We start from the raw sequence: 18,720 nt of genomic DNA, 5'->3' as shown, positions 1-18,720 counted from the left end.
ATCCCTTGGTACACAGTTGCATTTACTCTGGACTTGATGAAACACAGTGGACCAACACCAGCAGCTGACGTGGCTCCCCAAACCATTGCTGACTGTGGGAACTTCACACTGGATTTCAAGCAACTTGGATTTTGCTCCTCTCCAGCCTTTCTCCAGACTCTGGCGCCTTGACTTCCAAATGAAATGCAAAACTTGCTTTCGTCTGAAAAGAGGACTTTGGACCACTCTGCAACTGTCCAGTGCTTCTTCTCCATAGCCCAAGTCAGACGCTTCTTCCGTTGTCTTGAGTTCAGAAGTGGCTTGACCATGGGAATACGGCTATTGTAGCCCATTTCCCGGACACGTCTGTGAACTGTGGCTTTTGATACCTGGACTCCAGCTTCAGCCCACTGTCTTTGAAGCTCCCTCAAATTCTGGAAGCGGCTCTTCTTCACAATTTTGTTAAGGCTGCGGTCATCTCTCTTGGTTGTGCAGCGTTTCCGGCCACATTTTTCCCTTCCAACAGACTTTTTGTGGATATGCTTTGAAACTGCACTCTGTGAACAGCCTGCTCTTTGAGAAATTTCTTTTTGTGTCTTACCCTCCTGATGGAGGGTATCAATGATGGTCCTCTGGACAGCAGTCAGATCAGCAGTGATTTAGTTTACTGAACCAAGCTGAGTGTTTTTAAGGCTCAGGAAACCCTCGCAAGGTGTTTCGAGTTAATTAGATGATTCAGGTGATTAGTTGAATAGCCTACTTGTATACTTTTTCATGATATTCTAATATTTTGAGATAGGATTTTTGAGTTTTCTTAAGCTGTAAGCCAAATTCAGCAATATTAAAATAATAAAAGGCTTGAAATAGTTCAGTTGATGTGTAATGAATCCAGAATGTATGACATTTTTGTTTTTTTAATTGCATTACAGAAAATAAAGAAGTTTATCACAATATTCTAATTTTCTGAGACAGTCCAGTATATATATATATATATATATATATATATATATATATATATATATATATATATATATCAGATCGGTTCAGACACTGGTAGTGATATATATATATATATATATATATATATATATATATATATATATATATATATATATATATAGTTTGTATGTTCTCCCCGTGCTTCCGTGGGTTTCCTCCGGGCACTCCGGTTTCCTCCCACATTCCAGAGACATGCATTTTAGGTGGTTTGGTCGGTCCAAATTGTCCCTAGGTGTGAATGAGCGAGCGTGTTGTCTGTCCCTGTGTGCCCTGTGATTGGCTGGCAACCAGTTCAGGGTTTTTCCCTGCCCACTGCCTGATGATTGCTGGGATGTGCTCCAGCACCCCCGCGACCCTACTGAGGATAGGCGGTCCAGCAAATGAGATGAGATGAGATGAGATATATTGATTTAAATAAGGGCAGCGTGGCAGTGCAGTGGTTAGCGCATGTGCCGCACAGTTCTGAGGTCATGAGATCAAACCTTCCTCTCTGGAGTTTGCATGCTTGTGAACTGAATTTCATTTCGTATAGCAAGCAAGATTTTTGTCGCAAACAGAACCCGTATATAGAATTGCTCATTAAGACGTGTTCGTATAAAAAGGGTACCACTGTATTCTCATGATGTGTTCAATTGCTGTCTGACGGTCCAGATTTCAGACAGAAGTCAACTACGACACGCTGGAGATAAGAGACGGCTCCTCGCCCTCCTCCCCGTTGATTGGCGAATACCACGGGACGCAGGCTCCTCATTTCCTGATCTCCACATCCAACTTCTTGTACCTGTTGTTCACCACCGACAACAGTCGCTCTGCGGCCGGCTTCAGCATCAGATACGAGAGTAAGAATAGCCTTGGGAAATACAATTGAGAAAAAAAATGAGTTTGAATTCTGTGGTCACAAGTGAATAAATGCACATTTGTCATTTAAGCTCACGCTTAGGCGGACCTTTTTGACTTTGACATAAATATGCATTACATGTAATGAATTCCAGGTGTGAAAATGGAGTCTGACGCTTGTCTTGACCCTGGTATTCCTGTGAATGGGCGTCGCCATGGCAGCAGCTTTTCCATTGGCTCCCGTGTCTCGTTTACGTGCGATCTGGGATATACTCTGAGTGATCAAGATCCCATCGTTTGCGAGCAAAATCATCAGTGGAGTCACGCTCTTCCAAGCTGTGATGGTGAGAATGCTTCAATGTTTTAGACCCTTTAAAACGCAAAGACAAAGAATTGCTCTCATGTAAACAGATCATGTTTTTTTCCCTATTCTTATGAGGTTGCAGATCAATAATGGAATTGAACAGGACCGATGATCGGTGCTTTACTCTTTGTTTGTAAGGGAGCTTGAAATCCTTTAAAATGTTTGAATTTTAATGGACAAAATTTGCTTGAATCTTGGATCACATGCTTCCAAATACTTGAAATCGTTGCCATGTATGCTTAAACATGACGCTAACACTGCTCTCTGGTAGCTTCACTTTGCTTTTCCCTTTCAATAACAGCAGCTGTCATTCGTTTTTGTCACATAGTCTTATGAAGTGCCATCGCCCCCTACCAGGCATGTCCAAAGACCAGCCCGTTACGGTCCATGATAAAATTGTTACTGGCCCGCAGCCTCTGTCATAAAATTAACTAATATGTTGCCGCCACTAATGTTGCCCGCTGTATAAATATAACTTCTACGAAGATCACCAAATCACAAGATGATGGCAGTAGCTCTTTGGCCAACTTGCCCTTGACTTTCAGTGATAATCTTAGTCCACCCCACTTCCGACATGGCGGCTTTTAACAAAGAAAGGAAAGTTGACTTTGAGTGTGGCTGTATCTTTGATTACTCTGAGGAGCAGAAGGTTGTTTGCCCAAAAGCATAATTATCATTTGTTTTGTGGAAGGCAACAAAGAAAAAAACCTTTGGCACATCATTTTTGTTGCAGAGATTTTAATATAAATCCATAAATTGAAAATTACCTGATCCATTATGCTCTAAGGCAGGGGTCGGCAACCTACGCATGCCAGCAGTGGCATAAAGTGCATAGCAATTTAATAATGTTTTTTTTTTTTATGCACATTTTTACCTGAAATGTAGACATTTTCAGTTACACGCTGTGTTATTTAGAGGCTTGATGATAGCACCACTCCTCCTCTGCTTCGTGTGTGAGTGTGTGACTGCGCGATTGCGCGGCGCCGAGGAGAGATCCGTGTTTTAACCCAGCCACAGAAACACCGGCACGCAATAAATGAATGAATCATGACAGCTCCTCCAGCGACAAAATCGCGTTCTTTCCAGCCAGCGTGGACAGATGACAGGCTTTGTGCAAAAAAATGACCGTGCTGTTTGTGCAATATGCCTCGAGAGTGTTATACCTTGCACAGCAAGTGTTAAACGTCGTTACGAAACGAAACATGAACATGAATTTAAGGATGAGTCTGACAATACTGATACATTAAAACGCGCTGTGTCCAGGAACGGCAAACAGACACAGACCCTGAAGACCTTTGTCACGGCTAAAAACGCCACTACTGAAGCAAGCTATCACATTGCTCACTGCATAGCAAAGCACAGAAAACCATATACTAAAAACCATTATTATTTAAAAGGTTTTTTTACTCTTTTAGCTAGCTATATAGCTCATTTTTATTTTTGTCTTGTTTACCTTTGTAGCTATCTATCAAGCTATCGTTTTAGACCTTTAGCAAGCAGTCTAAGTTGCTTTTTTAGAAATTAATTTCAAACTGGATGCCTTTTGTGCTAATTAATAACAAAAAGTAGCTTTAACAAGGTTGTAGACCTCTGCACTTCACAATACAGCAACAGCTAGTTGTCAACTAAGGGAGATTGATTCACCATATGCGTTTGAATTCGGCTTCCAACAGTTTTACCTCTGAATTGTACTACCTTTAGGTCATTTACTTTTGGGAGTTCGATTTTGGTTTTACCTCTGGATATGCAACATTAACAGTTCAAATTAGAACCTCACTAAAAAACTAAATCACTTCAAGCGATTGCAAGTTTGTGCTTTACTTAATCAGCGTTGCATTTAAAAAACAAACAAAAAAAAGCTAATATGTCAGTTGTGGTTCTCAGATCCACAGCAGCACTTTTGTTTGCATTTTTAAAGGCACATGTCCTGTAGATGCAAGCTGTGTTTGTGTGGCTTTGTTTGTGTTCTTCAACAAATCCACAAAATCCCTGACTTACCACCTCTTATTTACAATATTTGATTCCCTAACAAGTAATTTTGACAGGCCAATAATTGTAAATGTGAATATCATCTATATTCTTACCTTTCAATTACGGTAACAATCACCCATCAAAACTCCAGAAATAAACGTTCACCCAGGTTAGTAATTATGCCGATCACTTTTGTTTTCTCACTGTTTTCTTTGTTTCAATACACAAACACCTGTTGTGGCATACCTGAGGATTTTTTTAAACAAAACAACACAAAGTAAACATAAAACAAAATAAATGGTAATGAGATAAAATAAATTATCGAAAGCCAATCAAGCCAAGCGTGACAAAGACTTGTCACCTTACCCTAACCATTTTTATGGTTCTATTTCCACCTTACTTAGGATCTTTGGATCGTCGGTCCTCTTGCTGCAGCTTAAGATGAAAAACAATGTTTTGTATTAATCACATCAAGTCAGCCGTGTTATAAAGCAGCAAATCAGTCATAGACTATTACACCATCATGAGTATGTCCTTACCTTTACACCGGATGTGTAAAGATACATAAGACTAGATTTAATATTGTATGTATTTGGTTTATCAGATAAAAACTCATATTGTTGGGGTATGATATAATGAAATTGTGTGTTTAATTGCTGTTAAAAATGTCAGAAAAAATTGTTAAAACGTCATATTGTCAGATATAACGAAATTGTGAATATGCATAATTGCTGTTAAAATTGTCGAGAAAAATTGGTCAAACCTCACATTGTTTGTTTGCTGTTAATAGTGTCAATAAAATTGTTAAAAAAAAAAAAAAAAAAAAAAAAAAAAAAAAACTATCTTGCACACACCGAATCTGATACAGACTGCATGGACGACAGTACGTCAGACACAGAATTATGGAGAAGGACTGTTTAACAGTTGCAGTCCGAGGGATGTCCAAGTAACTGTGTAAAAAATGGTGTTTATTCGGTGAAAATCTGGCAGCTACAATTGCCGGGAAAATGTGAATGTGAAAAAATGTAAACTGAAATGTAAAAAAAACTTGAACATTTTACTTGGATTCACTGTAATTTTTTTCCAAATATGCATGCAGCTGTAAATGAATCAGAGTTATATTCATAAATATGTAAAAAATTGACTTATTTGAAATTAAACTACTCACCTCAGTGTTCTGAGGCAGTCACTCTACCACCTTGCTGCAATGTCCCAAGTTATTAGCCATTGTGTATTTTTGGGGATTTTCTGTTAGTTTTAGAATTTAAAGTCTCTACAGTTTCTGTTTGGTGCCCCAGCAGGCTTTGGAACTAAGCGTAAACATATGTCATACAAACAGCCACAAATCCGATTGCACTAACCTTAAAGAACGTTAATAATAAAATGTATAACTTTTTTTTTTTTTTTCATGAAATGCATCATGTTGTAATCAATGTGAAGGGATGCAAACATGTTTGCACAAGACAATCTTTGCGAGTGCACACAAATAAGATGGTGAAGGTTTGGTTTAAAAAATGTTTTATGCAGAGCGTAAAGTTCATGTCTTCTCCTACATAACACTTTAGGGGCTTCGTATTATTCTCCTAAAACCCCCATGGACAAACAGTTACTTAAGGATGCCTTGCATCATCAGCTTTTGTTAAAATTGAACACTTTCTTCAGCAAATACATAAAATGAGTTCAAGATTATTTTTTTAATGTCAAGGTCACAGCATGTCTCGCTACAGTTCACTGCATGCACATTGCTGCATTGGCCTCCAAGGTTTTGTATCCTCAGAGTGAACCACCTTTTGTCTCAAGTCTTCCTAGGTTTGAAGTGCATCTGTATATTATGCCCATAGAACAACCTTAAAGGTTCATCAATCAAACTGCTACGTAAGGGACCACCACATTCCAGTTCCTCTTTTCATCCCCTGGGTAGGGTGTATTTGCCCTTTTTGTTCTGGTGGTTTTAAAGGCCGGTTAGAAGGACAACAGGTAGTTATAGCTGCTTTGATGTGTGTCTGCTCCTGTCCTTCATGGGATTTTTTTCCTGCTTTGTTGTTTATTGATGTGAAACTATTTCACTTGTGGGTGCCAAGGGTCAAACAGTAGGCCCTGGGCTGTTTTCTCTCAGTTCTCTGTAGATGAAGATATGAAGATTGCTTCTGTCAATAACAAACGTCTGATATATGTAAAAAGACAAAAAAACGAAAACAAAATGAGCCAGATCTGCTCCTGCTAATGATACTGTATATCTGTTAGGACCTCTTTGTACTTGACAAATAGCAGTACTGTCTATTTAAAGATAGCGTTTATCTATAATTGGAGGAGTTCAACCAGGCCAAATGAGAATGAAATAAGTACATGATCTGGTGAAGTGTGCAGGCAATGGATGAGCTGAGATTGCAAGTTTCAGAGCTATCTGTGCTGCCTGAACTAACCATCAGCCCCATTAATTTTAATATAGACCTTACTAAATTATTCTTGCATCTTGCATTTTTTTCTGCACAAGTCTTCGTTCAGAAAAGATGCACCGATACACGAGAAAGTCTAGTGTGCAAAATATTGGTAAACAAATCCTTCTTTACAATCTATTTGGAAAAAAGGATTTGTTTACCAAAGAAATTGGTCTCCTCCAGCTCTAATCCGAGCAATGCCTGAAAATTGAGAAATATCCCAATTTATAGGTATAAAACACTTTATTAAGTGCATAAGCAAAAATGATTGCGATCCGGTGTTAGCCAAGCAATGAGCTAAAGGCCCGGTCACACAGCCTTTCACGGGCTTATCGAGGCTGAATCACAGCCAGAAATTTCTGCCCGTGAAGCAGACACGGTGGAAAATGTGCAAAATTGGCTAAACCCGCTGTTTACCCGTGGTATGCCCGCGAAACAGACGCCGGCGACTGTTCCGCGTCCTTATCGCGGGTAACCGCGGCTGCATCGCGTTTGACCGCGCTTACACGCGGTACACATGCTAATGCACGTGATAACACCGCGATACAGGCGCAGAACAAACCTGCTATGACCGTGCTCCACCCGCGATTACCCGCTAAAATGTCGCGTCCTACCCGCGTGTAACCACGTCTTGGCCGCGGCCGTAGCACGTCCTAGCACGTTCGTACCGCGTCTTTACCTCGTGTGTACCAAGTGTGCCGCCCGCGGTTACCCGTGGTCTAAAGTTTTGAGCAGCGCAAAACTTTTTCGCGCGGCCAACCGCGTGTGAATTTCTTACCGCGTGTAAAGCACGGCTGTATCTCGTCTGTATCGCGATCTCAAAGCGTCCAACAGCGTCTGCTTCACGGGCAGAAATTTCTGGCCGTGATTCAGCCTCGATACGCCCGTGAAAGGCTGTGTGACCGGGCCTTAAGTTAGGAGCTATTCTACAATTTAAGTGTTAAACTACACCAGCCGCCCACCAGATGATGGTGGTAAAATAAGATACAATAAAGATAAATCCTGCATTATTTGAGTAACACGTGCAGATGTTGACGCAAAGTGTTGTTCGGGTGAATTTTTATGACTGTCCAATGAGGTAAGAGTTGGATTAAATTGGAGACAAACCTGTATAAATGCCCTCGTCTACTCTAATCTGTTTTGTTTTATTTTTATACATTGATACGTGTCAAACAAATACTAATTTAAAAATGTCCCTTGCACTCTCTTTGTTGGGTGCCTGTAGTAATGGAAATACAAACGTGTCCCACTCAGACATGTGGTGTGGTGAGGTGAGGTGTGAAACCAGTATCATGGAAAATGGAAAGATCATAGCCAGTGTTTCATGCAACAAGAGTTTTATTATCAGTAAATCGGATTTGTGTTTGTCACATTTCTACCATTATATTTAGCTGCAAGCACATTTTTAGGTATGATTCCTCTTTGAATAAAATTCATTTTGATTTTCTGTGATATGTCGATGTGTTTCCATTCTAATTAACTACAACAGCATGGTCTTTGTCTGAAAAGACAACAACTGGAAAAAGTGCATGATTATTTGTTTGCCATTCTCCTGTTTTTCTTATCACTTTGTAACACCTTTCCCTACACATGTAAATGCATTATTAATTCCCCTCCTAGCCCGTTCACTGATATATTTATTGAAACCTTAGGTATGTGCTTTTAAACCAAGCAGAAAATGTCTGCACACAAATACTCTTTTCAACAAGGATCAATCCATCAGATGGGGCCCTATCTACCCCAAAACTGTGACAGGCGAGTGATGAACATGACGCCAGATTATCAAGGCTTGTATGGAAAGGTGCAATCAGAGATCAAACTCATTGTTGCGAGTCAACCATATTGGACTATGACAAAATGGAAAATTGTGTCAAAACAGCTGAACAATAAATGAAAAGGGATGGGAAACACAGAATGCCTTTACATATAACATAAATGGAGCAATCAAAATTGTAGACAGACTTGGCAAGTGAAATTCTATTTCCATCCATACAGTTGTAGGACATGCAATACAACTAAATAATTTGTCTATATGGCCTAGTGCATGCCACCAGAAAAAGGATTTCAGTGTAAGCTACCAGATGTTAACTCAACAGCTTGGGAAGGAATAAGACCATTTCAGCATTTTGTACATAAAAACAAAGCTAAGTGCATGGAGAGAATGGTATTCCTTTCAATTGAGGAACATATGTTGTCCTGTTATTGAATGAGAGCTGCATTCAACAGTGAAATGAAATGAAATGATCTGCATTTATATAGCGCTTTTCAAGTCAATAGCTTCCCAAAGCGCTTTACATTGTGCTTCACATTTCCCAATAGCGGCCGTGATCTGTGCAGCCATGTAAGGCGCTAACCTGCTTATTGGGGATAATTGGGGGTTCAATGTCTTACCCAAGGACACTTCGACATGTAACACGGACAAGCCGGGATTCGAACTGGGATCCCTTAATCCTAAAACAATCGCTCTACCTCCTGAGCTACTGCCGCCCCCAGTATACATCAGATATGTATTTGGGTTCTTATCCCACTTACTGACAGCAAGTTTACTTCTTTATGTAGACATAACAGCATTTCCATTCAGTTACTTCACAAAGGTCTGGCAGTATTTACTTTGCCGCATGTAGCAAAATGAACTTTATCATGACGGTGGGCTGAGAAGTTAATGTTTTCATTCTACAAATAATCTACTGTATATTGACTGGACTCCACTGTTGTTAATTGATTGCAAATGTGTATAGTTTCAACCTTTAACTGTCATTTCTGTGTCTTTGTATTCATAGCTCTGTGTGGAGGCTACATATTTGGTAAAACGGGCACTATTCTATCACCAGGATTTCCCGATTTCTACCCAAATTCTTTAAACTGCACTTGGACCATCGAGGTGTCTCATGGTAAAGGTAAGAGTTCACAGACAGAATGAGATGTTTTCTCCTATCTTTGTATAGCAATATTTTTTTCACGCACTTGTTGCTAGAATTGTTAACTAATGGTGACTAGCTTAAACAATTTTGCAACAAAAACTGTACTTACTTCCAACTCAGAAAAAAGATTAAAAGGAATAAGTTTGATTAAACATGTACCCATTTTCAACATTTTGCTTGAACGTTGAAAAAACGTGTTTTCAAAATGTTGAAAGACAACTTTTTTTGAGTACATTTGCACGACATTGTACAGGCTAACTTTTTAATTTCAGACTTCTATTTCTAGGATGAATCAGATCTATAACAGTCAAACGCAGATATAGACATGACTTAATAACAGCAATGGAATTTTTCCAAACTAGTCATAAATTCAATATACATGCAATTTATTTCGTGTACATTAAAATATTACAAAGATGGGTTAAGCTCAGGCTCTTAGTATTTTAGAAAGAGCCTACCTTACTAAACTGATGAGGCTTTATATGATTAATTAATGTATCTGTGTTTTAAATATAGTTTTAACTATTATTTATGATACAGTGTTTGATGTCATAAAATAGGCTGGAACCTTTATCATTAAAATTCCCAATAGGATTACACATCACAAGCATTCCATTCAAAATACTGTAATGCCTTGTTTTGAGCAGGGGTTGCGTTCCCGTGATAGTCAAAACCCACAAAGTAGAAACTTAAAAGAAAAAAAATATATATATATTAGATATAATAGACGGCATGGCGGCTAAGTTGTTAGCCCGTCTGCGGCCCAGTTCTGAGTTCATGGTTTCAAATCCGGCTACAAACCTCTTAGTGTGGAGTTTACATGTTCTTTCTGCACTTGTGTGAATTTCCTCCGGGCACTCTTATTTCCTCCCACTTTCTAAAAACATGCCTCTCATGCTACTTCACCAGTCCAAATTGTACCTAGGTGGGAATGAGTGAGTGAGTTGTGTGTCTCCATGTGCCCTGCAACTGCATGCTAGTATCCGGGATCCACGAGTTAAGCCAGGTCTCTGTGATTAAGAAAATGCAAGAGTCATAAATGTAGCAGTTTATCACAAGTTGTAGCTCCAGGTTATCTGGTTCATAAGGTAACTGATCTGACATTGGTGAGATGCAGGGTTGGCAGTGGTAACTTTAAAGATTTGTTTTTTTAGCATAGCTATAGCAGTAGGCTGGACCTGCAACCTCTGCCTCAGCATTTTTCCGGACCCGATAACACTCTTTTTCCTTTTTTGCAACCTTCTGAATTTCCTCAGAGTCCGCTTTAATTAATGGATGTATTTTCATTGTTACGATCCACTAAAATACTAGTTATCTCTTTGCTTGGCAGTTTGTTTGGGTGGACACATTCACGTGCGGACCTGTACTGCTGTTTAACTGACAGAGAACACCAACCTATCACAGTCATGTGCACAATCACGCCGACCCAACACACACACACACACACACACACACAAAGCCCTCTCCAACCTTCCCCCTTGATAACATTTGCTGTGTGGTGTCTGCTGCAGAACACTATACACAATACGTTGATATCAATGACAATTAAGAGAATTCATTTAAAAATCTGCCAATTATTGAAACCGCGAAAAGTAAACTGCAATATGGCGGGGTAACAACTGTAATAAACATATAGTTACTTGACATGCCTTGTTCTTACTGAATGCTTTGTAACTTAATATGCACAAGCACAGATATGCTTAACTGTAAAACAATTTCTTATCCACAGGAGTCCATTTGGTCTTCCATACTTTCCATTTAGAGGAAAACCACGACTACCTGTCCATCACAGAGAACGAGAATTTTCTGATTCCAGTAGCCAGGCTGACTGGCTCAGTGCTGCCCTCTAGTGTCAAAGCTGGACTCTTTGGGAATTTTAGCGCACAGATGAGATTCATTTCAGATTTCTCCATGAGTTATGAGGGATTTAACATTACATTCTCCGGTAAGTCAGCACCTTCTCAGACACGCGCTTGCACGAATGTATTTGTACGGCATATTCCCTTGTGTTTTTCCAAAATAAGATGGGGATATTGAGGTTAAGCTCTGAGGATATATATATATATATATATATATATATATATATATATATATATATATGCTTACACATGTTTATGGTGATCCAGAGCAGTGGACTAGCCCCAAAGTCACGTCACAATTGTCTTTTGACTTTGTTTTATTATTTTCTAATCATTTGTCTCTTCCAAATTTATAGAATATGACTTGGAGCCTTGTGAAGACCCAGGCGTTCCAGCCTTCAGCAGACGCACAGGATTCCGATTTCGAGTCGGGGACTCGCTTGCCTTTTCTTGTTTCCACGGTTACCGACTGGAAGGAGACAGCAAGATCACCTGTCTCGGTGGAGGCAGGCGAGTGTGGAGCAACACGCTACCCAGATGTATTGGTGAGGCGAAAGAGTGAACATATCAAATTAGGGCAAATCAAGACAGATTGTATCATGGCACAGATTTCTAAAATAATATTTTTCTCGCTGTTGTTTTTTTCGGTGGAAACAAACTTTAAGTTGAATTGTATCAATGTCAGTTTGAGAGAAGTGCAGCCTGAGAATGATTGATAGTGTCCAATATTTGTGTAACTTTTTTTGGGCAGGGAGGCTAAGTTGTTTAGCATTTTTCAGCTCACCAAATGGGAATTTTTCAATGTCCTCTTTGTTGGTTGAAAGTTGATTTTGACAGTAAAGAAGCTCTTCATCTTTAATATGTCTCAGCGTTTTTGGACTTGGTCTTATTCTAAGTCTATTTTGTATTGGTTTGGATACATACACTCACCTTCAAAACAAGACAGCTCGGTTAATTCCTTTCAGTTGTCTTTTTCTTTTCACTAATCCATTTCGACATCGAAAGATCACTGCAATTTTTGTGTAAAATGTGACACTTAAGTATTTTTCTTCCTCTGGTTTGCCCTATGACCTCAATCACAAATACATTGTATAGTATTGTCTAGTAGAACAAAGGTTTCGTCTGCCTGAAGGAAAGTGTTTTCTATCCAAAGGTTTAAAAACCAAAAAATATAATGCTAAAGGAAGCTGTAAAATCATTCAAAATACCTCCCACAAACATCACTTTTACCGCACATCTGTTTGAAACGTTCCAAACAAAAAACAGCGCCACTTGTGTTCTAGGTTGAATAAGTAACAAAAGTAATCATAAGTACAGTCAGAGTTCAGCACAGAAAGACCTTTTAACACTGTTGTGACATCAGCAGTGTTTTCTTCTGCAATGTGCTCAGTAATCTACAATGAACTGTTGAAAACTGGGATCAAATAAAAGGTTTACCAAACTGTAAATAAATATTTAATTGCAAGATTTTAGGATGTAAAACACATTGCATTGACAACAATTTATTTTTATGCCCTTGTATTAAAATATCTTGAAGATTTTGGCAACCCATTCCCCCTACCCCACACACACTTCTTCCGTAAAAGCATGGGAAATACTGCACAGGTATATAATGTCTCTTTTCTACTACATGGATACAGCTCAGCTTGCATAGCCTTGCCACGGGTCATCAGTACTTCTCAGAGTCTCCCTTTCTATTACAGTCATACCCATGGTACTGTGGCGTGATTTCACATTCTTTAAATTGGCTTATATTCCATCCAAACTTGTGACCATAAAGGTTTTAGTTGTCACATACACAGCGTACACAGTTTGAAATGATGAAAAAATTAAAATAGGTGGGAAACATGTAGGGGTGTATTGTAATTACCGATGAGCCTTGACGGCCATAAAATCAAATTAAAATAGGAATAGGTGTTTATGAATGCATAAATAACTAAAAATAAATAAAGACTTTTTTGGGTCACTTAAAAGACAGGTTTTCACAATGGTTCATATAAGGGGCTTTGGTATATCAATTACCAGAACCTTTAAAAAACTGTTTAATAACAACAAAAGAAACACTTATATGTAAAAAGACATTCATGATATCTCCATACAAAATTCGAATACTAAAAAATAATTTGTGCACAGAATAGTTTTTGGCTGGGTCTGCGGGTAGATCCCTCTCAGGTAAAGTTTCAAAGGTCTCCTATTAATCGTGCTGTTTTGAAACCTGGAATGATGCCATGTTTTTTGTTAGACCGATACCATCTCACCCATTTAAGTGCTAATCCAGATAGTCTTATTCACTGGTATCAGACCAAAATTGTAGATTGCTATATTGCAGTGTTTTTCAATCAGTGTTTCATCCTTGCAAAAATATGCCATTGTTTTCTTCAAATGACCAGCCAAGTAAGTAGGCAGCAGATTACCTTTTGTATGTAGTATTTATAATCTGCTCAAGATGCATTACAATAATAACAATTTATAATGTCTGATGACATATTTTTAAGGTTACAATGAATAATAAAATAAATGAATCCATGTATACATTTCTCACGTATTTTTACTGGTTGAAAAAATAAAATTTTACTAAAAAATAAAAGACATTGGCAGATTATGTCTGTATTAAGTATTGTATATAAGTATATATTGTATGTGTATATAAGTATTGTTTGGATTAATATCTTTATAAAGATGAGATGAAAAAGGCAACTGTAAGAGAGTAGGATTCCACTGCAAAAATGATCAAATCAACGATCTTGCACAAAATGTCGCTGATTTTGTTTAATTTACCAAATTTACTAAAAACAATATGAAAAAAGTTAGAATAAAATTTGTTTTCCTGGCAGATGTTTTTTTTTGTCATATTAAGTTTGTTATTGTTGTTATGTTTCTGGAAAAACAAGATAAAAATATTGTGAAACATTAAAAACAGGTTAAAATACAGTAAAATCCAAATTTACAGTACAATTGTGAAACAAAATACTCTAATTTTAGGTCTCATCTCATCTCATTAGCTGTACCGCTTATCCTTATTAGGGTCGCGGGGGGGCTGGAACCCATCCCAGCCATCTCCGGTTAGTGAGCACGGGACACCCTGAACTGGTTGCCAGCCAATCGCAGGGCACACGGGGACAGACAACTCACTCGCTCGCTCAGTCACACCTAGGGACAATTTGGACCGGCCAGTTCACCTGAAATGCATGTCTTTGGAATGTGGGAGGAAACCGGAGTGCCCGGAGGAAACCCACGCAAGCACGGGGAGAACATACAAACTCCGCACAGAAAGTCTGGAGCTGGATTTGAACCCACGCAGGAAGTTCCCACGACCTCAGAACTGTGCCACACACGCGCTAACCACTGCTCCGCCGTGCTGCCCCTAATTTTAGGTGATTGTCTAATTCAAGCTATTATAAAAATATAAATAAATAAATGAATTTTTACAAATTGTGTGCCTTGAGATTTAAGAAAAAAAAAAAAAAACAGGTGTGTTTCTGAACAAAAAAAGGTTGGACTGCCCTACCATATTGGTACACAATTAAATGTTATCCTGTAGGAAACATTCACATACTCTAATCGTTTCTTTAACAAAAGGACATATTTGAAATAGACTTCTTTATATGTGAAGTAAAAGAGACAAGACTAGCCATAACTCGAAAGAAGTTTTCGTTCAAGTAATATGCAGACACACAATGGCGGCTTTGTTTTGGATTTGACTTTCGGGGAAGATCCTCTCTGACCAGTTAGTGGTCTGCAGCGACTTTCGTCACTGAACAATCAATGGTCGGCAGTGACCTTTTAGATCCCAGGACTATGGCTTAGAAGTTCAACAGAGGTGGTTCCAAGAACAATGGTTCCAGGGACCAGGAACCAGGTAATTATTAATAATGGAAAACCACAAAAGGCGAGGCATGGCGAGGCAAAGCAGGCTGCAACCATGTAGTGGAAAAGCGGGTTCAGTAGATTATTACCATTATTTCAAGCCAATCATTTGTGAGCAAAGATGTTTATATTTGTCTAAAAGAAACTTCATTATTTTGATATATAACCTAAATATTTTCACTTGAAAGTAAAAATAAATAAATGGTCCTTACTGTTTCAATATTTAGGTAGGTCGCCCAAAGGGCATGAATCGGTTGAATCACTTTGTAGACAATGCTTCATACTATTGCCTTATAACAGAATCTCCCCTGGGAAACCATTATTTTGTTTATTTATTTTATTTCTAAATGCAAGTCACTCCTTCGTTTTTGATTCAACTTTACCATTCAGATATGTTAAAGCTTAATTTAGCTCATGTTTCCAAATCACCCCTTTTGTCATTTGCTCTTTGGTAATCTCTTTTTTTAACGCAGTGAACTCGATAAACAATTTGAACATTTTGTCATTCTATGCATTATTTTGAACAGAAGAATTGGGCGAACATAAATATTCATTCTAATCCATTTTTTTGTTACCACAACTTTAAAATAAATAAATAATGAATTAATTATGATAAGTAGAATAAGCATGACATACAAATAATTATTTTGATCAAAAAAAAAAACAACGTGCTGGCATCAGGCATCATCTTCTTTACAGAATAATCATTTTAATAATACCTCAAATATGGTCTATGATTTGTAAATAATAAAAAAAAAAAACTGGATCATAAATTACACTACTACTTAAAGGCTAAACAATGTCAACAATTATCCTTGAGCATGTTAGTCCTTGTTTTAAGGGACCTTAAGCGCCGGCCAAACAGCAGCCCGTCAAAGAGTTGGTGGCAAGGGTAGGGGCAAGAGGAGTTTTTTTTAATGTTGTTGGCTCTTCTGCGGTAACGCAATCCCACAATGTAATCTAGACTAGTCAGAGAGCAGCCAATGATATCCTGGTCTCTGTTGATGACCCTGTGTGTTTTCCCTGTGTGCAAAATGCTCTCCACTGCGCCTCTCTAGAAGCTGACATTAAAATTCAGTTGACAATAATTACATTAGCTTATTATTGGGCGAATTAAAAACGTATTGCCTTTGTAGTATTAACTCATTATTAGTAGCATAACTGGAACACTATTTTCTGGCTTTAATAACTTAATTTAAAATGTGGTATAAGATAAGCATTTTAATTTATTAAATTGAAAATCTATAGCTGAACAAATGCTGGTTGACAGTTTCTATCCAAATTATTTCCAAGACTCTTTTTTTTTTTGTCCAAATGATAATTGTATAACTTTTAACACCTTACCCTGGTGTAAAGCATGTACTTGTTGAGTACATGTTTCCCCTTGATTCACATATAGAACCAGCTTCAGTCAGTCTTGACAAAGTAAATTTAGTTCACTTCTCTGAACGAATCAATTAATTCTAAATGTGTAAATGGTGGTGCTGTATAGGACTACATTCAAGATAAACAAACCCAAACCTCACAAACACAGAATTATTCTATACATTCTGACAGTGCCAGTTAAATCATCTTGTGTAATGTCAACAGCTATTACACTGAGGCTGTTTTCGATTGAATTGTGCCATTGTAGAGAATATTTATTATAAGATTTATTACCAGACATAGTTAAATATATTCAAAATGAATTATTGTGAAGGGTAAATTGTCATCACTGTTGTCATGTAGGAAGTTTTGCATTTTCCCTGTCACCCCTGGTCATAGTCTTTTAGAAGAAAGCCAAACCAGATATGTGACTACTCAGAAATAATACTCTAAAATTGCATTCATTTTGATCCATGGTGTATGTGCATCCCCCGCCTTTTATCGTCTCTTTTGCTATAGCTGAGTGTGGAGCCACCTCCTTGGGACCAGAGGGTGTTCTTGTCTCCCCGAACTTCCCTACAAGCTATGACAACAATCACGAGTGCATCTATCGAATCACCACAGAAAAGGGGAAAGGAATCAGACTGAAAGCTGAGTCCTTCTCTCTGCAAGATGGAGACTATCTCAGGGTATTTGTCAACTCAACCCACACAAACAAGCAAGCACACCTACACTACATACAGTAAATTATAACAACTGAGGGCATCAGGTTTGTGGAATGTTGATCTCTTATGAAGAATAACAATAAAAATAGATAAATGCATATACAGTCATTCCTCGCTATAACCTGGTTAACCTTTCATGGCCTCGCCGCTTCACGGATTTGCATCCTGCATCGTGTTCTGCATTCTGATCGCCTTAACTGTCTCATGGAGGGAGTGGGTATAATATACAGTATTTTTTTTTGCTTTTTGGTAACACACATGATATGGCCTATAAAAATGTTCTGTTCTATGGTTTCAATATATTTATGTATTTTAGAGTATTTAACTTTATCCAATATTTGTATTAAAAAAGGATAATACACGCAACGTGTACCATACACATTCACAATACTCAAAACTGTGTCTGCTGGTACCTCATTTAGTTTAAATAAAAAAATCCCATTACAGTGGGACCTAGCTACTTCGTGGTTCCATGTTCGCGGGTTCAGAGCTTCGCGGGTCTAAAAAACTATAATAATAAAATAAAATAATATTTATCTATTTTTTTAAGCATTTTTGAAGGGGCGTCGCTACTTCACTTTTCGCGGGTGCTTTTGGTCCCCATTAACCGCGATAACCGAGGGATTACTGTACACCCCCCATACCTGTATTTAGAACTAGGTTTTGACTGTCCGAAATGAAGCCTCTTTTTGGACTCAAATATATTTCACAGCACACTAAATTCACAATCATACTTAATTAGACACTCTTGACTATCAAGATGGGCCTGGCAATGAAAGTTGGGCATTTACTCTCTGTTTTGTGGTGCAAGCATTCAGAAAATGATCTCAAAAGGCATGATGAAAAAAAGGTTTTGTATTGATTACAACATTGTTGTCAAGACCGGAACTAATAGTAGACCCAAATTCGTAACGTTTCACGCAATGCTTTATTGGGGAATTGAGGAAGACGGGCACGGGGAAACAAACAACAGCGATCCGGTGCTCGCAGGGCAAGAGGAGTAGGAAGCCCTCGCAAACGAAGCGCGGTCGGTGAGCGGAAGCAAGTCAGGCATCCGGGACGGAAGAACAGAGTGTGGTCGATGGGCGGAAGCAAGTCGGGCAGCCGGGACAGAAGAATGGAGCGTGGTCGGAGGGCGGAAGCAAGTCGGGCAGCCGGGACAAGGAGAACAGAGCGTGGTCAGAAATCGGAAGGCGTCAGGTAACCGGAGACGATCGGGAAGCCACGGAAAGACGAGAAGGAAACAGGAACGGGGAGCCAGAGTCAAAAAATGCTTGCCCTGCATGTGCGGAGGTTCACTGACGGACTGACAAGGAGTGAACGAGAATGACGTGTTTAAATAGGAGGTAGAACTAATTAGGAAACGAGTGGCAGTTGGGGTTAAACGAGTGAGCG

At 38.6% G+C, this 18,720-nt stretch overlaps 1 protein-coding gene across 1 annotated transcript in view; it reads left to right on the top strand.

Moving 5' to 3' along the window:
- The window catches only part of LOC148367660 (CUB and sushi domain-containing protein 1-like), a 654,387-nt gene that overhangs the window by 463,433 nt on the left and 172,234 nt on the right, over window positions 1-18,720 (top strand). The window contains exons 19-24 of the mRNA XM_088334675.1: window positions 1,630-1,817; window positions 1,971-2,159; window positions 9,369-9,485; window positions 11,239-11,454; window positions 11,725-11,913; window positions 17,120-17,289. Of these exons, the coding sequence (XP_088190801.1) occupies window positions 1,630-1,817; window positions 1,971-2,159; window positions 9,369-9,485; window positions 11,239-11,454; window positions 11,725-11,913; window positions 17,120-17,289 (1,069 nt within the window). The remainder of the gene's footprint in view (window positions 1-1,629; window positions 1,818-1,970; window positions 2,160-9,368; window positions 9,486-11,238; window positions 11,455-11,724; window positions 11,914-17,119; window positions 17,290-18,720) is intronic.

The sequence above is a fragment of the Urocampus carinirostris genome, chromosome 4, assembly GCF_059441175.1.
Source record: "Urocampus carinirostris isolate Australia breed hairy pipefish chromosome 4, RoL_Ucar_1.0, whole genome shotgun sequence".
Lineage (NCBI taxonomy): Eukaryota > Metazoa > Chordata > Actinopteri > Syngnathiformes > Syngnathidae > Urocampus > Urocampus carinirostris.
The sequence above is the reverse complement of the archived record's forward strand: the minus strand, read 5'-3'. Positions and strand labels throughout refer to the sequence as shown.